Source organism: Pomacea canaliculata, linkage group LG13 (assembly GCF_003073045.1).
Source record: "Pomacea canaliculata isolate SZHN2017 linkage group LG13, ASM307304v1, whole genome shotgun sequence".
NCBI classification, from domain to species: domain Eukaryota; kingdom Metazoa; phylum Mollusca; class Gastropoda; order Architaenioglossa; family Ampullariidae; genus Pomacea; species Pomacea canaliculata.
The window spans coordinates 11,816,016-11,844,015 of NC_037602.1; the positions used below are offsets into that span (position 1 = coordinate 11,816,016).

The window sequence follows — 28,000 nt, forward strand, 5'->3', positions numbered from 1 at the left end:
AAGTCTTTTCACTTTGTGCGAGGCTTGCATGCCCCACCTACATGTCACAGTATGACACTATAATATTTAAGGCGAATACAGCACTCAGGGCCACATGAATTTCATATTATTTTTCTCCTCTAGAGCCAAGTCTGAAAACGACTGCTGATACACACATCCAAAGTGTAAGCTACTGCAAGATGGGAGAGACGTGGCAGTAGAAAAGGAAATCCAGAAAAAAGAAGTGTCGCAGAAAAAGAAAAGACAGAGAAATCGCTCAAGGAGCATGGGAAATGGTGCAACAGATTCACAGATCATGGCAGACACGGCTTGGCGCTGATCAACAGCAAAGACGAAAAGTGATGGAGACCGTCACCCTCGAGCTAGCCAGGAAAAGGGACATCTCTCACTGCCAAATGTGTGTTGCATAAGAATACAGGTTTTATCACTGCACATTATACACCGCCATTTGATAACCACAAGAATTACAACAGTATATTTTTACAGCAGTTTTAATCTTGAAAATTTCTAAATTTTCACGATTGCTGTTTGTTTGCCTTTTCTATTATTTTCAGTATATTTTCACAATTCTTAATTTTCTTTTAAATATCAAAAAGACATGATTCATACATTTCCCCTGTCATCCATAACAAAAATCTGCATTCTTTTCAAACTGAAGAAAGAATATGGGCTACTGTCTAAAATCATAAGCAGGTTTTAAAGCAGCTTGAGTTATTGAACGAAATTTTGATGTACAGTTTGTCAAGTGGCTCTGCAAATAAATGCATGAGAGTCATGGTAGACAGCGGAAAACAGTTGGGTGTCCGCTATCTCCAAGCCATAGTAATTTGAATGTAATAACCTATACAGCAATTTGAATCTAGCCACTCATCTGACTCATTTGTATTTGATGATAACAGTTACTGTAGTAATAATAATAATGGGATTATTGTGAGAGACATAGATGAGGTACATATACACACATTGACAAAACACATGCATTGCATGTAGGTGTCACGTTCCTACGCCAGCGTATTGTCATTTTCCTTGGGGTGAAAAAAATTGTATAGAAAGCGATTTATCCTTTGAAGATGAACAAATACAAACACCTTAGACACAAGATATTTGTGACCAGACAATGAGGTGGTAAACCATGGCAAGACCATAAACTAATAAATGTTAATGATGATAGTAGGTTGTTTTTTAAGATCTGATGTAGAAAATAAGCATGTTTTGCGAAGATGCACCTTAGAATCTTTCTGTAGTTCAGAGTAAAGAAATGAATGAATTTATATAATTGTGGATGAAGTCAATAAAGACATTGTGTGCAGAATGTGATGATGTTTTGTCACGACAATAAGTGTTAACTACTAGCAAGATGCTTAAGCTTTGCCTAAAAAGTTCTCCACAAACTTCTTTAAAGATGATACAACTAGTACTAACATGATATCGCAACTCCAGTTGGTCTCCTGCATTCTCTTTGGTCAACTGCAGAATTACAGCTTTAGACAAGCATCTTGACCGCTCATTGCTATGATCGATGTGACTGATGAGCACACTGGTGTGTTCACGATGCATTCTGGTAGGAGATGGCTTGATTTTAGACATGCTTCTTTCTGATATCTTGATGGGAATTTGATAGAAATCGGTGGCCAGCGAGAAGACCAGCATAGGGCAAGGGCTCGCTGATGTCATGATCTAAAGAAGTCATCTCGATTCAGTCGTGGTGCAGACGAAGATGTATGTGGCAGTGACGGTGCCAAGTGCACAAGTGAGTCCTGGTCCGGCAGGTTGATGCTGTAGGGCTCAGCTTCTAGAAGTTCTCGTAGTGGTGACTGAACGTGGCTCCTTCCCTTCTGTTCATGGAGCTGCAGGCGGCTTGCACAGTCGCTGTCAGGGGCCCAGGACCACAGCTGAACACCCCCACCCTTGTCACCTTCAAACAGACGTCACACACGTCACACTTGATAAAACATGGTGGTACACGTCACACTTGATAAAAACTTCAAAAACCGAACTCGGCAGCTGTCGGTTACATACTACTTTTGTCATTACGTTTACGTTCTACGTCTGTCAGTTTATAAAACTGTCCGCGTAGTTTGACTTTTACACAAGCTGCTTAGTCAAATATATAAGTATGCCATCACTACTGCTTGTTACAGGTGTAAAACCACTGCTACGTCAAGCACATTATATTTCAAAGACATAAATCGATGTGTGACACACAGGTATAAACAAGTAATATTACATATTGTTGTAATTTGTAATTATAATTACGTAAGGCCAGATACGAAGGTACGGGAACTGTTATCTCTACCAAACACCTATATTGAGGCAGACTCACTCGTTCTAAAGCCCTATTTCATTTCTCAACTGAGTGTAAGAAGAGCCATTCATGTGAACGCTAACACGTAGTCGCTAAAGGCTGCCGACTGAAGGCGAACACAAAAGGCCCATCACAGGGCTGTGACTAAACGCTGAGGTAGCATTGGAAGCTGGACATGACTGAATGCAGCTTACCCCGGGATGCTCCATCCCCAGGCACGTGAAGAACTCCAAGAAGTTGGGACGTCCGAAATGAGTTATGGCACGCAGACCAGTGAACAAACTTCGTCCCTCCACCTTCTGAAAGCGGCGCTCGCAAATATACTGTAACATAGTATGCTTGTAAATATACTGTAAGACTGCATGCTTGTAAAGATACTGTAACAAACACTCTTGTCATAAATATACTGTTACATAGCCAGCTTGTAAATATACTGTACCATAGCCTGCTTGTTGTAAACATACTGTAACAGAGCATGCTTGTTGGAGTTTGAAGGAACAGTAAAGCTTTGTAAATACACTCATTTTAACGATTACTAATATTGAAATCAGAAACTGACTCGCTTTTTATAGACTAAAAAGACCGCTTTTAATTAATAAGTGGGCTGTTAAAGGTGATAATATAATTATAATAAGTTATCGCTTTGTCTCTATTGACATTTTCAAGAATGGGAGACCTAAGAACAGCAGGTGTGTGGTGGAAATAAGAAAAGCATGTTAAGTTAACATGACAACCAACAATGCGACACCACTTATCTACATGGTGCTGCACTTACCAACATACTAGTACGCAGATCGTACTTTTGCTGGAACTGTGTAATAAAGATATGTACGTCCACCACCTGGCGCGAGTCCGTGGCCTCCACCTCACGGATCACATCCGTCATCCACTCAAAACTCTTCTGAGTCCGCGTCACCCACATGAAGTAGACCTGCACAGACCGCGGGCCATCTGAAGTTATTCACGCGAGAACAACATGTCACCCTTAAAACTGAAAATGGTGACACATCACAAAATGAACAGATTTAAAACTAACACACTGTTACAGTTTGAAAGCAGAAAGCAGACCATCTTGAACAGCGTCAAGTACACTTCTATTGGCGAGAAACATTGAAGACTTTGACATGGTTGTATTTCCAAAATCACTTCACCGATTTTATTTTAGTTATTTCAGGGAAGTATTTCACAGTAAAATAATTCTTTCAGGAGTCAACAGTTTCCTGTTTATTGATTTATGTCGTCATGAAATGTGAGACCTCGATCAGGATCGTCTGCAAGCGCTTGTATTAGCTATAAGCTGTCACACAACATTTAAATCAGATATACATATAGTAAATCATGGAATCACCTACAGTCCTACACTAACGTTTCCTTAACTCTGTCTTGGATTTTTTCTGCTTCGTTTTCTTTTTCTTGGTAGAGGTGGGGAGGGGGACGCTGTGGAAGAAGAATCTAGAGCACACTTGTTACTTGTTTAAATCCTTTCACACTTGTACAAGTCAACTTTAACAAGACATGCCACTGGTCAGTCACACCTTAAGCATCCTCTTAACCAATAAATATTCACCCAAGCGAACAGGGAGGCCACATCTCATCTGATTAACGCTAGCCTCGCTCTACCAATGGTGACTTTTTCTCATACATTATCACGCTCTACGATAGATGGTAGTCATTCATTCTTTCTTCTCGACTCTGACTTACTCATGACGTGTTGATGTATTCCTTCTCACCTTTTGGCAGCTGATGGACGCACCTGTGCGTGATTTGAAGGCTATATCCTTCAAGATGGAGGCAAACGGTGTAACACCTATGCCTCCTCCCACCAGTACAGAAACTTCAAAAGTGTACCAGTCCTGGTGTCCTTCTCCAAACGGCCCGTCGAGATAAAGCTGGACAGCCAAACTTAGGTATTAACTGTTAGGTTTAAGGTGGATGGTCAAACATATCTTAGTATTAGCTATCAAGATCAAGCAATACCTTAAAGCAATATCTTCAAACAAGCTATGCTATAGTCAGGTCTACTATGAGGCGGTTTTATCTGCAGGATGTGATAGTCTTTAGTAACGCGAGTTTTATTTGCGGGTAAATTATTCGCATGCTGATCACTTTACATTTGTACGAGAAAACCAGTCAGCGAATTGACTGAGTGAACTACAATCAACAACATTCAGTGCTTCTATTTTTTTTAGTGCTGACTAACCATCAATACCAGACTCACCTTGGGATACGGATCTCCTCCAAGCAGGTTCTTGTCATAGACGCTCCTGAGGTTGATGGTCCATGGCCCCACTGCCCGGATGTACAGGGTCAGGTTCCGCTGATGGGGAGCCGAGGTCAAGGTGAACGGGTGATACTCTCCTTTGCCCAGCTTCAGGCAGGCGATGCGCACCCATTGACCCGACTTGTAGGCAAAGTTGGAGGGCCGCTTGAACTCCAGCTTCAGTACATCTGTAGAATCAAGATAATATCTTAAACACGTCTGTATCTCTGTACTGACAATAAAACACAGTCTATATCTCTGTACTGACAACACTAATCAGTACCACTGTGTTGACAAAACACACGAGTCCCCATCCAAAGACAACATTCTGATTACATAACTGTGCAGACAGCACCTTTCTGGCAACTGTTTGTAAATACACATATTATTTGTGGTTTGTAATCTATCCCAGTGATTAAAACGGTACATTTCTAAATTTCGTCGAACGAGCAAAAGATGTGGAGAACCTTTTTTTTCTCTAAGGGCTATTTTGCTATTTATAACATCATTCGTGGCCGATTTGCCTCGGCGTGCCGACGTTCTCCACTACTGCCCTAGCATGTAAGACTTAATTCTTGCATCAGATACTAGTCTAACATCTTTAGCTTTTAGCACTTTCGGCACAAAATGCTGATCCGAACTGCGTATTGTTCTGCCCACAACACTGCAGGTCGTCACTGTCATACCCATGATGTTAACTGGTGTAGTACTTTGTATAACCAGCATTGCTCTTAGCATGACACAAGGTTATATATATCTAAACACTGAAGGTCGTCACCGCTATACTAATGATGTTAGTAAGTGTAGTGATTCGTAAAACTACCATTGCTCCTTAGCATGACACACGGCTATTAACAGGCTGTGGGTTCTTTGCTCACCCGAGGGTAGCAGCTCTGCCTTCAGCACGGGGATCTCAATCTTGTTCCTACTGACGCTGGCCAGGCGGTCCAGCACGAAGAGGACAAGCGGGCCCAGCAGGTACCAGGCGAACAGCGGGTCCTGCACCAGGCAGCCCAGGCCATGCAGCAGGGTCAGCAGGTACACCAGCGGGTACAGCATGTGAGTCACCCAGAAGGCGCGGAAGATGTTGCGGCGTGCCCACTGCACGGAGAAGACGTACATCACGAACAGGACGACAGTCACTACAACCCCCGTCAGTCCCGTGATGGTCTGGAAGGCCCAGTAATGGAACGTCGCCACCTTGTCGGACCTAGAGACAGACAGGTGTGAACGTGACGTCACTTTGTGGGATGTAATGACAAAGCTGGGCGTGACAACGTCTGGATGTACCTTATGGCAGAGTGAGCGTGACGTCACCTGGTTAGTTCGAAAACAGTGCAAGCAGAGGTGAGTGACGTCACAGAAGGCAGAAGGGACATCAAGTAGACAATTTAGATTGCGCCTCACAGTGTCCACGTCTTTGGGCGACTGTCACTGCAGCTTCACTGCATTCGCATCGTCAATACAAATCTGCTCTTGGCTCGCTCATCCGGTCGTGCATCATATTATAACGGTATGTACTTTTGTATGTGCGCTCTTTGTGTGTGTAAAACGCGGTTATTTTTAATCTCATTTCAAATCATTTGGAGAATGTTTAAATATATTGTTGAGACAATTAAGCAGCATAATAATCCAGGAAGCTTTTATACCTAGAAATACATAAAGGATAAAACAAGAAACAAGGCGAGTAAACATTCTGCTTTGAGAAAGAGAAAACGAAATAAAACAATTCCAACTAAAGACGTATCAAAAGCTCTTTAACAAATCTCTCAGAAAACAGACAGGGTTAGTGTTAGGGTACACCACAGGTCTCTCAACATGCACTACACTCTCTCAACGTACACCACACGTCACAGCTCTCGGCATACACAACTCTCTCAACATTCATGTCACGTTCTCAGTTAATAAAAGAGATCATAAGGTCTGTAATACAGTACGTGTCTGAGAGACAGAAAACTAACACGGGCAGCAAGTTGGTTTATAAACAAAACAGAAATAGGAAATGAGATGGTCTATCAACACACTGGAGAATAACAGTGGGTATATGAACATAACAGACGTGTAGAAAATATGGTTTATGAACAAAATAGTACAGGGTCGTCCAATTACTGGGTTTATGAAAAGAACCGCAAGAAACGAGCAGTGATGTAGTATATAAATAGTAGAGAGACGAGCTATGAAGGTCTATGAACAGAACAGACGAAGGCAGGCAGTAAGGAAGGTCTACATACGCTGTGTAGAATTCGCGAAAAAAGCAGTTGAGGTTGGTGGTAGACTGGGTGCACATGCAGTACAGGTTAAGCGCGTGACCGACGATATGGATTACTGGAGAAAACAAATTTCAGAAAACATATCAACCGCGAAGTTGATTTCTCTCTCTCTCTCGCTCGCGCGCACACACACACAGAGGTTTACGCCAGCCAAGACCTAATGTGGCAATATATGATAGTAGTCAAAACAAGGTAGAAGAATCGAGATCTTATAGCCTAGAGGATGAAGTGGTTCACTGTGTCAAGAGCAAAGGCACTAAGAAGCCAAAGCCCAACTATTTCCTTTCACTGTCTTCCCTGATAAATTTAGTACTCACTATTGTTGGGGCACAATGAGAAGTTTTCCAGATGCAGCTCCGAGCAGGCCTCGAACCAAAGACCTAAGACTTAACTACACAACCTTCCCCAAACACCCGTACCTGTGGCGATGAGGGCCAACACGGCGATGTACTTGTGGAAGGTGACGGCCGAGTCGAAGGGGATGTAACGGTGGAGGAATGTCTCGCGCAGTTTGGTGATGATGTTGCGGCACATGGTGAGGAGGAGGCTGGCGAAGGTGAACATGATGACACTGGCTGAACCCCGCGTCATCACCGAAGTCCACGGACCAGACATGCGGCGTAACCCGCCTGCTCCCTCCCCCTCACGTAGTCTGGCAACAGAGTGCGTAGACTTAGTTTCAAGAGTTTGGCACGATTTCAATTTAAATTTTCCCATGTCCATAGTTTAATATCCGGTCAACAAAGAGTGTTTCTGCTATTAATCATACTTACAAAGAACTTGCAGCTTAACTACAGCGAAACAAAACTAGCCCTTTAGGAGCACATAAATATTGAAAAAAAAATTAATTTTATTTTCAGCACATAAATATTGAAAAGAAATAATCAATTTTATTTCAGTTTTTTTAAAAAAAAAATATGTTGACCAGTGTTATCTGGTAGGATAATAGATTATTCTCGCTCAACGAGAGACTTTTTTAAGCTATATAAAAATGCTTCATGAATAATAGTCATTGGTCTACTCACAGTACGCCCTTTCAATAAATATGCCGCACGTGACGAGCGTGTAGAGGCTGAGCCAGAAGATGTGGAGAGAGTAGAGCTGCACATAGCGAGACAGGAGTACCAGTACTTCAGGCGGGAGTACCTCTCAACCTCTGGTCTCGGCTCATACCCGGACACCCGGATGTAGGAACGACGGTGCACAGGTTCCTGACTCTGGTTCCTAGCAGGAAAAGTAAAGTTTATGTTAAATTCATCTGATCGTGATATCCACTAGGATTTGCATGATACTAAAATATTTTAACAACTACAACTCTTTCAACACCACCCCGAGACAAAAAAAAGATGAAATTAATGTTCTCATGACCAGTGTACATGAAACCAACAATATTAGGCACTGAATGTATTAACATAGTTTTAATTCAGAAACATGCACGTGTAAATGTGCAAATATCAAAGCCTTGATCAAGGTGAAAGAGTAGTTTGATGCTGCATGCAAGTGAAACTGATGTCAACAAAAAGAAAATAGCTTGTATTACGCTCACAGTCTCATGGGATTTGTCACATGACCCTAAATTACGTGAATGATGTCCGATGTATTGGACTGAATGGCTAGTGAGGGAACCTTTGAAGCCCCGGAATGGACACACTAAGAAGGGGTGATGCTGACATGACATCACTTGGGATGAAGTCAACGGCCAGGCCTGAGCTGTCTTAGAGGAACCAAAGGGGCATCGTGTGGTTCTCTACACGGAAAACTCACCACCAACTGCTTTAACCCTCCTTTGGCAAGACCCCATCCAGATATCAACAACGCAACACCTGATTGTTTGCGACAACAGCTACTCGCTGGCATGGAGATACAGCAACGCAGATTCAAAAGGTAAAGAGCTTGAAAACTAGATACTGATAACATACTAGTCTTCATCAAAAATCAGAGAAAAAGCCATCCTATTACTCCACACTCGAAGAGAAGCTCTGGTGCACAAGGAGATCAAAGAGACACCAAAGAAAAAGATCAAAGTCTGATAGGCATGGTCCTGGAAACACCAAACAAAACAAACAACTCATTTTCATGGCTGTGCACACTATGGTTAAGAATGTTATGAATTGACAGGATAACAAAGGAGGCAGAATCCTAGTAGCTAGCGACCAGAGCTACCTGTAGCTTTCAACAAATTCGTGCTTCCGTCTCCCGATGTCCCGCGGCCTCACTCGGGTTCCATGCTGCACGGCTGTGCCTGAAAACATGCAGGAATTATTCCCCACAACAATCTGAACACAGATCGCTAAACATGAATATAGATCTCCAAAAAATAATTCGGTTTTCATCCATCAAGACCAGACCTGGGCAAAGGCCGGCCCGCCTCCTGTCTCTGCCCGCTCGCCAGTATATATATACAGTATTGGGTAAAACTGAGTTAACAATATTAGTCCGGCCCTCTAAAACCATCCAATTTCTCATACGGCCCCTTGGGAAAATTAATTGCCCACCCCTGATCAAGACCATAGCCCACAAAACATTAAAACGGTTAATTTAGCAAGACCAAGGTTCACCAAGCATTAACATAGTTAACTCAGCAAGACAAATATTTACCAAACATGACTCCAAATCCCAGGTATCTTAAGGTATACAAGGTCTTGTTATGTTAGGAAACTGATACCAGACCTCAGTAAGTCAATTACTGGATAAGAAAAAGGTTTATTAAAATTTGAATGAATATCATGCATCACTTTTAAACAAATTAGGACTAGTAAGCATTGGTACCTCTTAAAAACGACATGATATGGTAAATATGAAGTATAATGTAAAACATTTGAGTAAGGCTCAAAAATAATACTTATGGGCCCTGTTCTTAATTTAGAAGTGTATTAACTGTCATGAATGGTGTTTTGACTGCTTTTGAACACGACGTAACAAAGTCAAACATTTCCGTAAGTATACAGTTTCAGCAGACATCCTTCTAACTACCACACCTGTATTAGAGAGAGTTGCCGACTGCATGATGGAGGCGTACTCGCTAGACACGAAACTCTCCTGAAGTGTTGGAAGGTCATCACGTCCTCGTTCATGAGGCCTGCCTGAGCAAACATGATGTTTACAAGCTTCTTCACTTCGTTCTCGTCCTGCGGGACGGCCTGTGTTTCTGACAGCTCCATCAGAGACCTGTGTCACCACAACCTCACTGGTCACTTGTTATATCATCAGAAAATCCCTAGTAACGTTTCACGCCATTAAGAAAACCGACATTGCACCCAATGAAGAGAGAAGGATGGTCACAGTCTGCAATATGAAGCTTTTTCATGTCCTTTTTCATAGCACTAGGCTGTCTGAGTCTGAGAAGTGAACAATGTCTGACAATCAAGTCACAAGCATATCAAAGTACACGAGACAAAAGCTTGTTGCTGTCATCATGTAACAAAAGTATTACTGACGCAAAACACTGGCATATCAATACCACAATATGTGGACAGAAGGACAAGAGAGTCGTGAATCAACAGTATAATATGTGGGGGTAGAAGCTTTTGTCGTCTAACATCGTGAAGTTTGTCGTCATCTTTATCCTCAGTTCTATCATTACTTTTACGAGTGAGAGTTAAGGAGAAGCACATAACTGTCAGCTGACCTGATCATGCGATAGAAATCGTCCCTTGTAAGCTCACCCTTCTGTCTCACATCATAGACGTTAAACATCAGCTGCGCCTTCTCTTCTGCAGTTCCTGAAAGTGGACGAGCATGTAGCTTTTAGAGCCAATTAATATATTTCTACAGAATACTAAACAATGCTACCATTGAAACTTGGTATTATCCTCATATTATGACCATTAAAGTTGGACATTTATTATGACAATTAAAGGGACTTTTAGAACACGAACATCTAAACCGAGAGGTGCTGGTTCGATACCCGTCTTGTTTCAGCAAACATTCCTCAGTCGGCACAAAGGTAAATAATGGCTTCTTAACTCCATGGAGGGTTGGGAAAAGTAAGGCAGAGAGGAAGATCACCTCCCTCACATTAAGCTGGCCCCGAAAAAAAGATCTGCAGCAACTCACTCTCCAACAACCTAAACAAAGGGTTTTCAGGACTACCTTACACATTATTTACAGCGACCAGAAGCCGCGCTTTTTTTTTTCAAAGCCTGCTAGTCAAAGATATACATTCATACCTCTCACCCCAGCCCTACAACACCCTCGCATTTGGTCGGGTGACATCAACTTGTCTTTCAGGTGATCAAATGAAGCCTCGCAGTAAAAAAAAAAAAGTGTTGAGAAATGCAAGAAGATGCTACAATACCTGTGTGTTCTGTGACTGAGCCTCACCTTTTATAAACACTGCAAAGAGAGCCAGGAATTCGTCGAATGTAATGAAGCCATCGTCGTCGGCATCGCCCAAGACGAAGACGTTGCGCACAAAGATGGAGGAGGGCGTCATACCCAGCGCCTCGGCAAACTCTGTCCTCGTCAAGCGAAGCCGCAGCACATCGTCCCGCCGCCGCCGCCCGATCTCCGAGAAAGGTATTGCATCACTAGGCCACGCCTGTCACCACAGGGGACATTAAGATATTTATCTCTCACTATTAATTAGCTTTTTGTCTTTACCAACTGGTCACGTGATACGAAGGACGAGGGTGGCATGAGAGGAGTACATGAACGTCAAACCAGGAAAGAAGAGAGTTGATGAGGTGCGACAAATGCTGTCTACATTTTGTCTAACAGTCGAAATATATTCAAATGCTGCTTAGGTATGTACAGGTCATTTATCGTTTTATCAATGTAAAACTAAAAAGGTAAAATATTGAGAGAGATGTTAGCCATGTTAGGTACAGCAGCGAGACCTGGAGACAGGCAGCGCGGAAGAAGTCGTCGAGCACAGACTGGCGGTCATCTCTGTTTACAGACTCTCTCTTGATTTCTTCTTCTGTCTCGTAAAAGGTGCCTATTGTGATGTTCAGTGTGTTAAGAAACTGCACCAGCTTCTCATAAAACATCTGACATTCTTCAGGTTCCAAGAATTTCAGTATCTGATTTAAAAGGGACAAAACAGGAAACAATCACAATCTATTTGATGAACTTTGCAATTGTCTACATATAACATCATAAAGACACAAGCACTATGTCTGTATAAATATCTGAAAGGTTTATATTTATGATATGTATCATAATTGCAAAATATAATATCATGAAATAAAATATCAAAGATTTCATTGTCATTTTTAAAGAATGGCTGTTTATACCAGAAACTGAACAGCATAAGTCTGTAACAACAGACGGTAATGCTAGACAAGCTGAGACTACAAAGGAACAGTGATTAAGACAGGTGGTTGTAGGAAACATTGGCAATGTTGTAAAGGTCCACAAGTCAGGAGACGACTCACCAAGTCCACCTCGCCGTCGATTCTGACGGACACGACAGTGTTGAGGTTGGAGGCGGGCCTGCGTATCTCCGCCGTCTGCGTGCGCCGAAGGTCGATGAAGCGCAGCTCCTTGCCCACGCCGTCACGCACCACCAGCTTCTTGCGCACTGGATGGAACTCCGCCGTCACATTGCGCTCCCCTGATGCAGGCCCCTGCCACTCCCGAGCTGCATAGCAACAGCACGAGGTCAGTGCCCCATAATGAGACCCATAAGTAACCAGTGAGTGTGGGATGTATATCAACATGCAACAGAAGACTTGTTTAGTGTGGCCACTGTTGGATAAAATTATACCATCAGGAAATAGATGACTTGCCTTTTGTATGTATCAGGGACATATATATATATACCAGCATATATATATATAAATTTGCAACAGCAAACTTGCCTAGTGTGAGATAGTATCAACATGCAATTGCAGACTAGTTTAGTGTGGCTTATCTATGTCAACGTACAATAGCAGGCGCTAAATCTTTTCAACGTTCTTCATCTTCCTTCTCGCCACCGTCTTTCCTCTTTTATGTTGCTGTTTAGACTGCGGTTTATGGAAGGACTGATTGGTTTGTTTAAATAGCGACAGAACATCAGTCACCAAGTGCCAGAGGTACCTTTAAACTTGTTGGGGTTCCTCTGGCGGTACTGGCGGAGGGCCTTAACGGCCTTCAGGCGGCGCGACTTCCCTCTCTGTCTCGCCAGCATCAGCAGCATGGCCACAGACGCTGCAAGAGGGCGCCACACAGTAACCAACGTCCCGTTGTCACATACACTATCGCCAGGCTAAATGCACCAAGACAACTATTTAATCCCCTGACTAAGAAAAACATGCTGATACGAATGATATTTGCATTCAGTACAAATAGCAATTACAAGTTTTTAAGATAGTTACACGAAAGGAATAAAATTCAGAGTGCATTGAACCAAGAAGAATGTGGCAAGTTGTTAAATTACTTAACACTAAATGGCAATGTTGTAATAGCAAATGAAAAGATGTCAAGGCTGTAACCCCAACACCAGCTGTAATCTTTATAAACAATCTGCACGTCTGCATGCCAAGACGATGTAATCACACTAACATCTAGCAGACCCAGCAAAACAAAGAGAAATTAGGATGCGGCTGTCCCAACTGTCATCGACCAGAAAAGTCGAGGTTTAACTATAACGGCTTAATGTCTGTCAACGTGGATGATAGAAGAATTATCACTCAGCAAGGTAGCTCAGTTTTTCCGATTACCTAAATATATCTTTATCGCGAAGCTATACGACTGATTGATCTAAAGATTCATCAATATGGTTTGGTCTGATGTAAAACAGAACGACTGACAATCAGCTTTTGTTCTGTGTTAGAGTACAGATGGTTATGTGTCATGATTGTACAATCCACGACATCAACTTACCAGGTACAACAAGAGCCAGGGCAATCCACGACAGGGCAAAAGAGGCCTCGCTACCGATGAAGTAGTCGTAAGTTTTCAGAGGAGTGCAAACATCTACTTCAGGGTCGCTGTCGTTCAGACTTGGTGGTGCAAGGCACGACTGGCCTTCACCAAGAAAAATGGGGCAAAATAAACACCAACCAAAAGGCCAAGATAAACGCCAATATTAATATCAAAATAGACATCAGGAAATACTGTTACAGTTACATTCCATAAAAAAATACGTTCCATACGTCGCAAATTAAGTAAAAGAGAGAACACTAAAATGACATGAGGTCAGAGACATTAAATAAAGAGGAACGCAAGGTAGTTTATGCAAGGGTTGGTAAATTTCATCAAATATTGTGTGGTTCTAGGTCTTTATCATCAAAACAAACACAAAGAGTAGAAGTAGTTGAATAAAGTTGCTACTGAGTCCTTGTCACTACAACAAGGTATAAAAACACTACTAATGACCTGTACACAAGAAGACTGTGGAGAGGTCACTGTCACTGAGTGATGTCGTTTTTCTGAGCACGTCCTTGAACGTGATTTGATTGATCTCGCTGACCTCGTCTGGTGTAAACATTCTGCAAAGAAGCAAAAAAAACAGTAAGTGGTGTTGATGGTGGACACAGGTATGGGAGATTGTAACTGGGGTGTGTGTGTTGATTATGATTAAGACAGTGACAGATTGTGTATTTGCTGATAGATGTTCCTCCTCTTTACTCCTTATGTCTTCTAAGTTTGCTTTTTTAATTTGTTCGAGGGGTTAGTTTCTTTTATAGGTTCCTTATTCGCCTTTTCATTTTTTCTACATTTTCTGCAACTTCTGCCATTATGCTGCGTTTGGTGCGTCCATTGCAAGATGCATGATAGTATCAGTAGTTAAACTAAATTATTCTATAATATAGTATTATTAGTAGCTGTTATTATCATAGTATACCAAAAGAGACAGTGGTTGTTACTTCATATAGTATAGTAGTATTTGTAGATGATGTTATTGCTATGGTATACTAGTGGCAGCAGTGATTGTTACTGCTATGTTGTAGTAGTATTTGTAGCTGTTATTATTGATATAGTCTCTCGGCAGTCATTATATTACAATATTAAAATTAAATACATTTGGGTATTAATCTAAGGGATGGTAAACCTATTCTGTACAATATTCTTCGTGGATATTTTTTAGAGAATAGAGGGTACCAATTCGTGTTTCTCTTTTTTATAGTCTGTTCTTAATGCTGTGATCTGATGGCAGCAGAAGGTTCATGGCCAGTATTTGTCAAAATTCTGCAAGATGAAGGATGACATGTTGAACAAATGTGAAGGTTGTGGCAGTTGTCTATCCTACGCTCTTATACTCTCCTCAGACTCACTGGGAATTGTTGAGATGGTTCAGGTACCAGAAGCGGTCGGCAGATCTCAGCCGCCTGAACTGATCCACAATGATCTCCCTGAAGATGCGGGGCATGCCGTGGACGTAGTCTGTTGACCTGGTCAGCAGGCCGCCGGTGAAGAGGTCAAGGTCAGTAGGCGCGGTGCTGTTGCCGTAAAGTCGTTGTAGATCCTGTGATGTTCGAGACAATATTACGTCGCTATCAACTGTAGTCCCCTCCCCCTGGCTATCTGTATATGCACATAGGTAAACTAAATGTATTTGTGTACATAAACTATATATCTATACACGCAAATTATAAATAATATTCCATAAACTTGATGTTGCGTTGTCCATAAACGAACAAGCGATAGATGATGTTATTAGGAGAAGACCCTCACCTGGGCTTGCTGGAGCTGATTCCAAGAAGTGATGGCTGGTAGACCGTAGGCCTGCAACACCGTGTTGAGGTCAGCTATCCCATGATCCCTGTCTCGCTGAATCTCCAGGCCAACCACATCTTGCCGCGTGAACTCGTACGAACCGTAGAATGAGGCTGTTCACGTGACCACATAATGACTACTTATGAACATTTACGATAAGACGGACATAAACTAAGCAATGTGGATGCTTTAGAAAAAATATAGTTTCAAAACATTTATGGAATGGCTATCGTACCTGCTATATTTTCTACCCAAAGTTTCAAATTCGTTATAAATAAAATAATTCTAGCAAAATTTTAGCCTCATGTATTGTAATGCAAACCGTCAGCGTTACATAATATTATGCAAGAACATGATCAGCATATGTGGTGTTACTTCATTACCAGCTATATATGAGAGTAGTATACTGAACCAAATAAACTTTATTATGTTACATGAGAGTAGTATACAAACAAAATAAATGTTATTGCTATAAGATGTTACTTCCTTACCACTTACCAGCTATATATGACAGAATTATACAAACTGAATAAACTTTATTATAATGTCACTTAGTTAGCAGCTAAACAGAAGAGTAGTATACTAACAGTAAAAGCTTCAATATTATGTGGTTACTTCATTACCAGCTATTTATAAATGTGGAATGCTAGCTAAAAAGGTTTTAGCATTATGTGGTGTTAGTTACAAAATGTCTATGAGAGTAGAAAAAGAACAAGAAATAGCAACATACGAATGGCAGAAAAACAAATAACAGATGAACTACAGTAGGATAAACAACAGTACCAACGACGAATAAATAAAAATTGCAAAGAGGATCCAAATAACAAGGACTGAGAGTGTCGTGATTTTGCGAAAGGAAGAAGAGCAGGGAATCTTTGTTAGAATCAGTTATAACCTCTGAGATCCGGGCTGATGATGGGGTCCTCTCGTTCAGAATACGTGAAGAGCATTCCACGGAGAATTTCGTCCAAGTTATTTCGCACGACATCCTGCGAGATTTCGAGATGGGTCTTTCACAAGGTGTTCTTACTGCGCAGCGTTTACAGAAAATTATAGTTAAACTTTATTTGTTCTGTATAACCTCAAGGCCTATTGAGAAAATATGCTCACCTAAGAGAGTTTACCATGTACATTACCACAAACTGACTGAACCACACAGGGACTCTTTCACTCCATACCTGTACTTATTCGTTCTCCCTCACTCTCTAAAACTTCTTTATTATTATTATATTCGTATTTTGACAGTAAAATGAAGCACAATGTCTTAGAAAAGTTGATAGGTGTGTCAGTGAACAAGATGTTAGCAATTGTGTAGGCGGCCACTAGCAGAGATAAGTAACTGTGAGGGTGGACAAAGGTTAACCTACCTGTGAGTCCCAGAATTGGTTGCAGAGCCTAAGGGAGGTAACATTACGAGGCTCGTTGTCCGGCCCTCTGCCTCTTGTGAACGTCTTGGTCAGGTTGCCTGAAGACCTGAGGAGTTCAAGGTTTCGATGTCAGGTGTGAGACTTTGATTGTGTGACACATTAAAGGTGTGACATTGAGCTGAGCCCTGAGGCGCGCACACACATACCTTGTTACAAAACTGTCTTAATATTTCTTCTAGTTTCCTTGTTTACTTTTGCTTGTTAAATCTTTACTGCATAGGATCAGAACAGAACATGCTGTTACCCCCCAACATAACACAGGTAATGATAATTGTAGGGGACTACAACTGAACAAATAACTTAAAATATAAAGATTACCACTATGTTTCACACTTCTCAAGTCTCAGGTTCTAGTCCCAAAGTCACAACTAAACTGTCTTCTTCACTTTCCAAGCATATAGTTATAAGTTTTTCGTCCTCGGAACTTGGTCCGTGGGTTATTGCGTTTGCATTTGATTCCTTAAAGTGACTCACAGTCAGTAGTAGGACACGCGGAGGAATTCTTCAACAAGTGAGGGTTACTTGCCCCTAACGTTGTGTAGACACAATAGGAGTATGCTTCCGCCCTGAATCTTTCTCGCCAAAGTTAGTCCGCTGGGGAAAACATCTTGGCACCTAATACTCGGATATTTCACATGTATTTTTCGATGAACCTCGAATAATAGCATCTGTACTCCCCGTTGTCGGCAGCTGAGGGCCGGCGGATTTGCTGACTGGGGAGAAACCCTTTGTCAATATAAGATATGGCGCCTAGATCCACAGTTGATCTTCCCAGACTATTCAGCGTCTCGTCGACGTGCTGCACATCTGGGTCGTACTAGCTCCGTTTGCTTTCTCCCGAAATAATAATAAAGGATCCTTGGCAAGGCAAGAAATTACTTTTTTGATCGCTGAGTTCTAAGATTTTTCGCTTAACTCACGCGTCTGCTTCCTGCAACTAAATGTCCCCGACAGTCGCCTGCTATCTTTTAGCTTCACTAGAGTGAGCTCCCTTTGCCCAATGTTTACCTCGACTTCCACGCTTTTCATTTTAACCATATACACTCGCATACCCACCTAAAAGGCCTTCTTGACTCTGTGTGCGTGTGTATGTGAGAGAGTTTCAGAGATAGAAAACGGGACAATGCTACTCCTCTCCTTCGTTTTCTGCATTATTTGATCTGTTCTCGCATCGCGTACAAACAGTCCATGTTGTGTTTAAATTTATTTACAGTTTCATCCCCCGATTGTTTCTCTTAACTTCTCTTCCCTTACATCTCAGCCAGACAACACCGCTCCTCGTCTGACGACCGTCTTTTAACTATTTCTTTCACCAGAACAACAACATATGGCCACAGGATTTTTAGTTACTGTGCAGCGAAACAATGGAACTCTCTCCCTTTCCATATCCACCACCTAGCAACCATTGAATCCTTTAAACGAGCACTGAAAACGCACCTCATCCATAAATATTACTCTTAACACCCTTTCCCACCATGCTTGTCCTTTATCACACCCTTCCTCCCTTTTCCGCTTATTTTTACTTCCCTGCTCGTCTTCCTTACGCAAAATCACGACACTTTCAGTCCTTGTTATTTGGTTCCTCTTTGCGTTTTCTGTATTTGTTTTTAGTCATCAGTACTGTTGTTTCTTCTTTCGTAGTTCATATGTTGTTTGTTTTCCTGTCCCTAGTATGTTGCCCATGTCTCGTTCTTATTCTTAAGCGCTAAGAACATGCTCCTTAGGAGTGTGAGTAGGCGCTTTACAAATGTTTGCATTTATTATTATTTTAACTGGAAAGTCTAATGCGTGTGCTCTGTCTTTTAATTTAGGGGGTTTTGCGAACCTGTCGTTAGTCACGAGGCTCTCTGCTTCTCTCTGACAAATGTTCTCGCCTTCTTCCAGACTGTTTGTTCGTCAAGATGTTGCACTTTAATGGTTTTCTACAGACGACATATTGCAAGATTAAGCTTTCTAAAATTTGGTCAAAACCCTGACACCATGACCGTACGTGAATACGTTTTTTCCCATCAAGGCAGAAGCCAAGAGTAAAGCACAGCCGTGGACTTTTTGTTTTCTTCACGGTGTGAGTTCATTTGTGCATCGCAATGCTTATAGGTTTACGCTAGGAAAATGACGGCAGCTCATTCGTCCACATTTTGTCATTGACGGAGAGAACATGCAGATGAACCTGTACCGGCTTTTATCAATGCTTGCCTCTAACTCATAAAATAGCCCAATTCTAGCCCCTGACATTAATTTGAAGAATTGTTCTAACCTGCCTAGAGTCCACACAGCGCTTGGCATCAGCGAATACCGGAAGTTCATGGCTGTCCTGAACTCCTGCGTGATATCTGGCCTCACTTCCCGATGGTAACCTGGCAAAAACAAAACAAGAATTGTTTCCGTGCAATGAAATACGCAATTTAAAATGTGCCGGAAAAACATTAACAGTCGATAAAACTATTGAAAATATATCACCCCTGCAAATTAATATACTGCCAAATATATTACGAAATCACGACTCTATATAGACTCTAAATATAAAAGAAAGCCATAAAGCCATATGGCTTTATTTTTAATAATTTTAAACCATTTTTCATGAGAAGTATTAGATTATGCCCATTGAGCAAGTATTATTTTTGAAATAAATGGCGGGCATTCTGATCTGGCTCTGGTTACATCCTTTGCATTGGTGACTAAAATTCAGAACTCTTGTTGCTACATGTTATGTGGTCAACTTTTATGATTAGATCATTGTACTTACAGTGCTATCGCTTACATGTTGTTTACATGGGGAGGGAGGTGAATGGTCAAGACTATGTATGGATTTTGCTGGACCGATCATGGTAACACGTTTATTGTAGTTGTTAAAGTTCACTCTAATTAGACTGATGTAAAAATAATGCCAAAAATCACAGCGGAAAGTTTGCAGCTCATAGACTTCCAGACACCAAAGTTCTGGAAAATGGATCCACCTTCACCCACACAGAATTCCAGATATTTCTTAAAGAACATATATTGGTCATGTCCTGGTTGCTTTAAACGGTCTTGCAGTTCACACCTTCAATGAGTCTATGAAGAAAATGTCAACGGCATAAAAAATTGGCTCTTTTTCCATCTTTTTCCATTTTTTCTTACAGGTGTCCACGTGTGTATTATTGTTCAACTAAATGACGCCCACTTTCCTTGCAATACTTCATCTTATCTAAATATCACATATTTTATTATGCTCACCTGAATAATTTTCCAGGACAGCAGCTTCTGTCTCATTTCCGTTCAAAAAGGCAGGTAACCACTCCTCCATGACTATTTTCTATAAAAAACACAAGGAGTAGTTTATTTTGTATTCCATTTTAAGCCTATCAAAAAAGCACACCAACAATGCTTGAACACAAATGGTCATTTAGCTATGAGATCAGAAAATAGCAATGTTCTATTTTTTTTTATCGAATATGTGAGAAATCAGAATCAACTCTGAACAAACTTAAGACTCAACTGGTAGACTAAAAACCACTATAACTGACATCATCACCAGTTGTCCCTAAATAGCTATACTAAGGTATATACTATATATACTATACTATATATACTATACAACAATCGAAAACTCAGCTGATTCAAAGAAAACAGATCAAGTGGGTCAGTTCATCTCGAAGTCGATTAAGAAAAACTATTTTTGCTATTCTTTAGTTTATCAAGTCGATTTAAAGTTTGTTGACGATTTTCTTCTGTCATGCATGTGGCAATAAGCCTTAAACCTCATTATCAAAAAAAGTGTCTCCATCGAACAAGCATTGCGATGTGGAGGAGTGGGATACATGAACCGGATGTGAACTCTGACCTGGAAGTGAGCGATAACGCGCTTCCGAGCTGTGTTGAAGATCTGGTCGTCGGTAACGTTGCTGCCGTTGACGCTGTCTTTGATGTCCTGTGCGATGGCGTTGTGGTAGCGGTGCCAGACTACCTGCAGCGCCAGAAGCTGCGGCGTCTCGTGTCCCTTGGCGTTGCCGATGGCTGCAGGACACGTCACGACAGAGCCTGTCAGTCTCTAACACGTGCAGCTAGCATGATCATGACAATTATCATAATAATAAGTTCTTGAATGGTGAACAGTTGTTTGTGAAACGTCATCAAGCCAACACCTGCACCTGTTTACAGCTAACCCTGGTATTGTGACTACCTGCTGCAGCGCCTGCAAAGTTACTGGAGGTAAACAATCCTGCTAGACAATACTGAAGTTTCAGTATCTAATGACTGCTAAACAGTTAAAAAAAAAATAAAAGACATTACCACACTTTGAGTATTTAATGAATGCTACACAATAACCCAGCCATGATATTTGATAAGTGATAGACAATACCATAGCTACAACATTTGTGTGAGGAACTATGTCATTACCAAACAATCGTGTCGCAGACTTCAGCGAGTGGTCACGTGGAGGAGGCTGGTTGCTAAGAGGCAGCTGCTTGTGGTTGGTTTCAGGAAAGCTGGACAAGATGTCGGAACCGTTGACCAGAAGCATGCCGTTATTTCCAGCGGAGTTTCGCAGTTGATCGGTCCAAAGTTTTGCATTTCCGTATATCACTCCGCCATCCACAAAAGCTGTGACGCCATTGGTCTTTACAAACATGGAATATTGACAAGGATCGTGTACAGTATCTACGTGCATCCATTTATAAAGACTTTTCATTATCCTTTTTCAGATCCCCCCATCAGTTCGGCCGTCAAGTCATACTTTATTTTTTTACCCCTCCTACTTCCACCTCATCCTTCACCATTCTTCTTTTCACTTTATCCTCACTGAACATCACTCATAGCCAAGTCATTCGTCGTCACTTTTCGCTGTCACTGATAATTCACATTTTCCTTTAGTTTTCCAAAGCTTTGGATGATGTCTGTTTTTATAAACGGCATCTACTTTTTATATAATTGTCATATCAGATCCTGTGATGTTCCTCACCCACTATGCTCATCAGATCAGACTCCACCATCTTGCTCACCTGTTGTCGGGGGTTGTTGTTGCCGGTAGTGTGGTCGTAGTCGCTGCGCTGGTACATCATCGGTCTGTCCGTGTGATTAGCCAGCGGGTGGTCAGAGGGAATAGGCAGATTCTCGTACTCCGGGGGACAGCCGCGCTGACCAGTGGACAGTATTTCATCCAGAACCAGTTGCCCTGCAGCAAGCAAATTACATACATCCTCTACAAAATGTCCGCCTTTCAAACAAACTACAACCTTGTCTAGCTTCAAACAGACTATAGCCCTGACATTAAAATTCTAGCTGTACAGCAGATGGCGAGAACTTAGCTGACACTGTCTCCTTACTTAGCAGGTTCAGTACAAACATAGTCAAGTGAACATCATCGCCCTCTCCTCGCCCCAGTCATACCAAAGAAGACAGACATGGCGTTGCGGTTGAAGGCAGACGATGTCCCTGCTGGTCCGCTGTGCACGTGCTGTGAGATGTCCAGGGGGTTGGGTCTGTGTCGCCCCGCCATCTCGTAGATGCCGTCACTGTAGCGGGCGGGGCTCCGGCGCATCATACGGGCGCCTGGTGAACAACCGTGAGACAGAGACAGTAACACAAAAATCATCTTCCACAGAAATGTAATAGTGCTTTAAAGACATAGTGAAATAGTCTTGTCTGCATCATCTGTGCATCACTAGCATCCTCACGAAACATCATACGTTGACAGTGAAGCACAGAGGATACAGTGGACTGCACCGGGGATACAGATTCAAGGTATGACCTTTTCACCGACAGGTGGCGCGAAGAAGCCGTTACAAGAGGCTGGCTTTCGATGGGACAACAGAAAGCTGTAGCTGAACCAATAAGGCCGCAGACAAGCAGATCAATTGAACAGAAAGACGGAGAAGCATGTGACAAATAATAGGGACAACAACAGGTCCTCAGAGACAACAAATACAAAGAGCTAGCGACATGAGACATAAGCAAATTACTAATGGAAGAATGAAATATGGATGGGCTAAGCTACAAGGGACAGCTGAAGGACATTTTACCAGCAGAGCCCAGGTCTGGCTGCAGGGGATTGTTGAAAAATCCATTTTGAGGCGACAATTCAGGGTTTAGCAGCGTCGTACTCTGGCTGATGACACCTGTCGTATAAAATCAACCTTTGACACTGTGCGACATAAAGACAGCCATCACACTAACACGTTCATCTACCGCACTGACATGGAAATCGCACTGACACGCAGCAGCCTTACTGACATGTTCAACCATACTGTCACACAGCCACCACACTGACACATTAATCTACCACACTAACGCAATAAACAACCATACTAACATAGCCGTACAGAATCTGACAGACATTGCACTGACATTTTACACATTCAGCCATTTTATGACAGAGCCACCGCACACCGAACAGAGCACATGGAACACGATTTTCTGGAAAACTGACGGAAAGTGCACGCAGTTTGACTGGTATTCACTCGCTTTGGATAATAGTAGAAATGTAATTGCTAGCGCACACCTTATCTCATCTGCAGCAACATGCACAAACCAAACTTAGCAAGCTAGCAGAGAAAGCGAAGTAGGCTGGCCTAGGTCAATAGAAAGAACACTAAATTGATGAGAATAAACAAGAACCAGGAACTCCCAATCCAACTTCAAGGAGAGAACATCCTGGAAACGGACCGCTTCGCGTATCTGGGGAGCATTATCAACAAGGACGGTGGAGCAGATGATGACATCAAAAGTCACATCAAAAAGGCAAGACATGCTTTCAACAGCGTACGCTCCATCTGGAACTCATGAGCATTATCCATGGACTTCCATGGGGAAAATTGAGAAGTGTCACTACTGATGGATCTCGAAATTTAACCGGAAGGAATGTTGGTCTTCTGACCAGATTTCAGCAAACTGCTCATGAAATATATCCGGACCATGAAGTTACCTTTCTTCATTGCATTATACATCAAGAAGTGTTGTACACAAATGTATTAGACATGAACCATGTTGTGAGCACTGTGACGAAAATCGTGAGCTGTAAAGCTAAGGACAGAGGACTCAACCACCGGCAATTCATCTCGCTGTTAGATGAAGTTGAAGCTGATCACAAAGATGTTCCCTGCCACACAAATGTCGGATGGCCCATTCTTGAAAAAGTTGTCAAAGGGAGTTTGAGAGGTCCGAGAAGAGTTTGAAAGGTTCGTGAATGAGTTTAAACAGGAGAGCTGGGGACGCACGGACAGACGTGTTGTGGTGCGACAGATGTTTGTGTACAAACATCTGTTTATTTGGAACTTACTGCGTGAAGCTGTTTTGGAGACAAAGCTAACATCATGTTTAAGTAGTGTTTCCTTTAGTTATAAACACATCACAGCTACATAAAGTAAACGCCCTTTTCCACGCGGCCAGCGACTGGTGTGTCACCTGAGCCAGGTACACGACACGTGACTGTAGTGTAGGCGCTATGGCAGCAGCGGAATGTTGCATAGCTGAGGTCGAGAGAAATATTATGTTTCGTGCTCACTGTCACATATGCAATCACGTGACTGCAGAGTAGGATATGACCTTGACATGTCTGCTCTCGGTGACAGTATACAGTTCCTGGGGTGTTGACAGCACAGTTCCTGGGCTGTCCTGACGGAAGATGTGACTATATCTCACAACGGACGTGAGTGCATGGGATGTAACTACGGCCCTTGGTTTCAGTGAATGCCAGACAATATGTTAGGAAAGCCTGTTTATCCCTGTAAATCGATCAAGCAGCAGGAAGTGGTAGGAAATATATTGCACTATATATAAAATATCGAGAAAAGAGTCGGTGACAGTGGTGCCCAGAGAGCCGAACCCGGGAAAGCCAACCTTCACTGGACTGGTGAACATCTCGAGAGAAAGAGAAGTGTATTTTGAGTGGACCAGTTACCCAACCATCTACTAGACACCACAGTGCAAATTAGGTTGCGAGTTCTTGTAAGAGACATATGACTGGTGTCTGGTGCTACAGTGTCTGGTGTAAGGGCAGACAGTAAGGAGAGGTACATTAGATAGTACCATCGATGTACTGACATCTGACCAGTTCCATCGTATCTATTCACAGCTTTAATTACATGTGCATAACTGGTATCACTTCGTATACTGACCTTTGACTCTAACCAATCTGACCTTTGTACTACATGTGACTGGCACCGCTTTACATATTCAAATCTGACCGGTGTTGAATAATTCTGGCTTACAACATATTCTAACCAATTATTACACACTTAACCTTTCCACTGTCACAAATGCTATCCAGTAGAAGACACTATGGTGGACTAAGAGTATCGTCTTAGTCACGTGACTTGTGGCAAGAAATCAAAAGAAGCCCGTAGAACCGAGGGCTGGAAGCAAGTCAAGTGTTGGAGGCGCGGGGCTAAAAGATCTCCAGAATAGTTCAAGGGTCGCACCTTGTGTCCTGCCATTCAAAGCTACGTGACAACACTCACGTCTCAATGGGAAGTAATACGAAACTTGATAAATGCTCAAATTGTTTTTCTCTGTTCAGGCAGTTTCCTTATTAAAAAACCCCAGAAATCCCAATCTGGTATAATCCATTAGGTAAAGTAAGAACAATTCAAAAAACGGAGTTTTGAAATGATGTAAAATGATGTAATGGTTTTTTCTGATTAAAGGAAACATTTCTTGTATCAGGATGTTTTTTTTGAGAGAGAGAGAGTAACAGGCATTTTTATTGCTTTAATCTTACGGGCAACAGCAAGGGTGCGATAGCCTCCTCAAATATGTCGATACACCCAAATCTATACACTTTTCATTCATAATTCCCCTGTATTCTCACACACCCTTATACACACATAATTATACACCAAAGACATACTAGAAAACATGATGGTGTTGCATACCCACTTGCACACCCCTATAATACTGTCAGCGCCCTCCCACCACCATAGTCCCTATACCCACCCTTATGCATCATTCTATCTGTTCTCTTCCTTATACACACATTCACCTCCACATCTTCACCCACCAATAAACTTCTACCAGATATTTTCTCTTGTAAGTTACCACACAGCTTAACAATTCATTGTCTTTTCCCGTTTTTCCAACATCAAGAATATAAAATTCCAAATTGTCTAATTAAGGACTCACTGATGCTGCTATATAATTGCTTGAGAACATAAGGTGCTTCCTTTGATTTCTTACAATATATATTAAAGGGACAATGGCGAAACGATTACTTTGACTTTTTCTCTGATACTCCTTCTTTCGAACGTGCACACGTCTTTCTTATGTTATTCTTGCTTAAAGATATCAATATACTTTTCTTGTTCTATACAGCTTTAAAAGCTCTTTTAAAAACACTGAGATTAGCGATATTCAGGAATATTCCAAAGGAGGATACAAAGAACACAATTAGGAAAACGACAGATGACCACTGTGTACTCACCTGGAAGGTGTAACAGCAGTATGAAGATGACACTGCAGTCGGTCGTCATAGCTGACTGGACAACAAACTGTTCCAGTGATGACGACCCTCAGCTGATAGGGCGCCAGCTTTGGGAAAAAAATGTGTGAAAGTCAGATGACATAAATAAGTACCAGCAAGCTTACACGTGACAATATGAGGCTATTAATCCCTGGTACCCGAAAATGGCGCCACAACTGTAGAGTGAATCACATTATTGCTTACTATATAACAATAAAGCGAGCAGACGACCTGATGGTTGGAGTTAGAGCACTACGGTCCAATGATACAGTGTGACACAAGCATTGGGTTACGGAAGGGTTAGGGAAGGGCTGGTGAAGATACAGCAGTGAAGAGATGAAGGAGATGGGCACCCCCCTCACAAAACACTGGCTCCGACAAAAGTGTGATCTCTAACGCCTCACTCCCCAACGACCAACGGCAACCAAACTGTTTCGTCAAGTGTTCGTGTTCACCGATTATTTAATCATTTATCTCATTGAACTGTTTTTCATGTGTTCATGTTTATGTGCCACTGTCTTCTTCGTGAATTCTTGGTCTGATCCTTAATTCTTAGCCTCCATGTTGACCCACAAGTGTGAAAAAATGAACAAATACTAATTCCGATGAAATGCAGTGTCACCTGTCACTCTGTCATGAGGAGACGGACCATCTCAGTGTGAATTCACCAACACTCGTCTGATTATTTGTATGCGAGTCACTACAGTCGTTGCCCTGTTTGAGGTAAACATGTGATAAGAACAGGTTATACATTAACATTGCGTATCCGGGAGAGAAAATAAAAAGGTTGCTCACCTACACCGAGTCTGAACACAGCTGGGGGTTCTACACAGGCCTCATAGCAAAGAAACAAAGAGAACAGCAGTCAGGTGGCTTGCGACAAAATCTTGCCCAATGGAGGCAGCGATCGGCGGCTTTGAAATGTTTGGCAGCCTGCAGGGAGTCCCGTTACTGTCGGGCCGTCATATCTCAGTGCACGCTCACCGGTCGTTTCCTCGCTTGACTCTTGCAGGTGTACCGCTCGACATGTCACTCAGTCTCTTCCTCGTTTCTCAAGGCGCTGTCATGGGTAAAGGTAAAGGTCGTACCATGACCTTTTGAGTTCGTTAGGGAGTAATGTGTTAGGGGCGCACTTTCCCCAAACCCTTTCCATTGAGATGTGAGTGTTGTCGCTGAGGGAATTTTTGTGCTACACTGGCATCGAACCTGCGCGCCTCTCAGTTCGGACGCCACTCGACTTTCTGCCTCCTTAGTTAGATAGAGGCTGTCAAACTGTGAGCAAGTCGTGGAGAACAATTTTCTCTTGTTTTAGCTTCGCCTGACCGGTTCCTTCATCCTTGACTGCAGTGTATTTAGAGGAAGTTGAAAGATGCTCACGGGCTAGTGCATCTCGGGCACAGGCAACATCCGCGTGCTGACATGCAGTCACGTTTTGAGAACGTGTCAACGTGTCATATATATTTGTCCTCCGTTTTTACTGTCGCGTGTCGCTTGCTGCAGGGGGTGTTGAGGTGCGGCGGATCAGAAGGGATGCCCGGCGGTTTGTGTAGCTAGTTCTTTATTCTGTTTGGGGAGAGGCTGCATGACGCGTCGCGCACGGAGACCATGTAGTAGTATAAGAGTCCCGCTTTGTAGTGAGATGTAGCAGTAGGTGTA

At 42.3% G+C, this 28,000-nt stretch overlaps 1 protein-coding gene across 1 annotated transcript; it reads right to left on the reverse strand.

Annotated features, from left to right (window-relative positions):
* Positions 1-475: 475 nt before the first annotated feature.
* On the reverse strand, positions 476-27,704 carry LOC112554430 (dual oxidase 1-like). The gene is made up of 31 exons (XM_025222206.1): positions 27,140-27,704; positions 26,306-26,412; positions 22,911-23,006; positions 22,279-22,440; positions 21,891-22,063; positions 21,289-21,508; positions 20,732-20,904; positions 20,125-20,203; positions 19,166-19,265; positions 16,849-16,954; positions 16,377-16,470; positions 15,440-15,594; positions 15,040-15,230; positions 14,141-14,253; positions 13,646-13,789; positions 12,860-12,970; positions 12,214-12,461; positions 11,674-11,859; positions 11,159-11,375; positions 10,464-10,557; positions 9,814-10,003; positions 8,999-9,111; positions 7,982-8,059; positions 7,255-7,487; positions 6,797-6,890; positions 5,444-5,775; positions 4,524-4,753; positions 4,036-4,194; positions 3,081-3,236; positions 2,500-2,628; positions 476-1,915 (listed from the first exon to the last, which is right to left on the reverse strand). The coding sequence occupies exons 2-31, from the start codon at positions 26,352-26,354 to the stop codon at positions 1,793-1,795; spliced, it is 4,548 nt and encodes a 1,515-aa protein (XP_025077991.1). The 5' UTR covers positions 26,355-26,412; positions 27,140-27,704; the 3' UTR covers positions 476-1,792.
* Between the last annotated feature and the right edge of the window lie 296 nt (positions 27,705-28,000).

What these genes read in the sequence shown, in the direction of transcription:
- LOC112554430 (XM_025222206.1), bottom strand. Translation starts at nt 26,354, where the DNA reads ATGACGACCGACTGCAGTGTCATCTTCATACTGCTGTTACACCTTCCA. An exon ending in TCCGCGCTGCCTGTCTCCAG is followed by an intron (nt 11,376 to 11,673) that starts GTCTCGCTGCTG and finishes CTGTGGTGACAG; the next exon opens with GCGTGGCCTAGTGATGCAAT. An exon ending in TTTCGCGAATTCTACACAGC is followed by an intron (nt 5,776 to 6,796) that starts GTATGTAGACCT and finishes GTCTGTCTCTAG; the next exon opens with GTCCGACAAGGTGGCGACGT.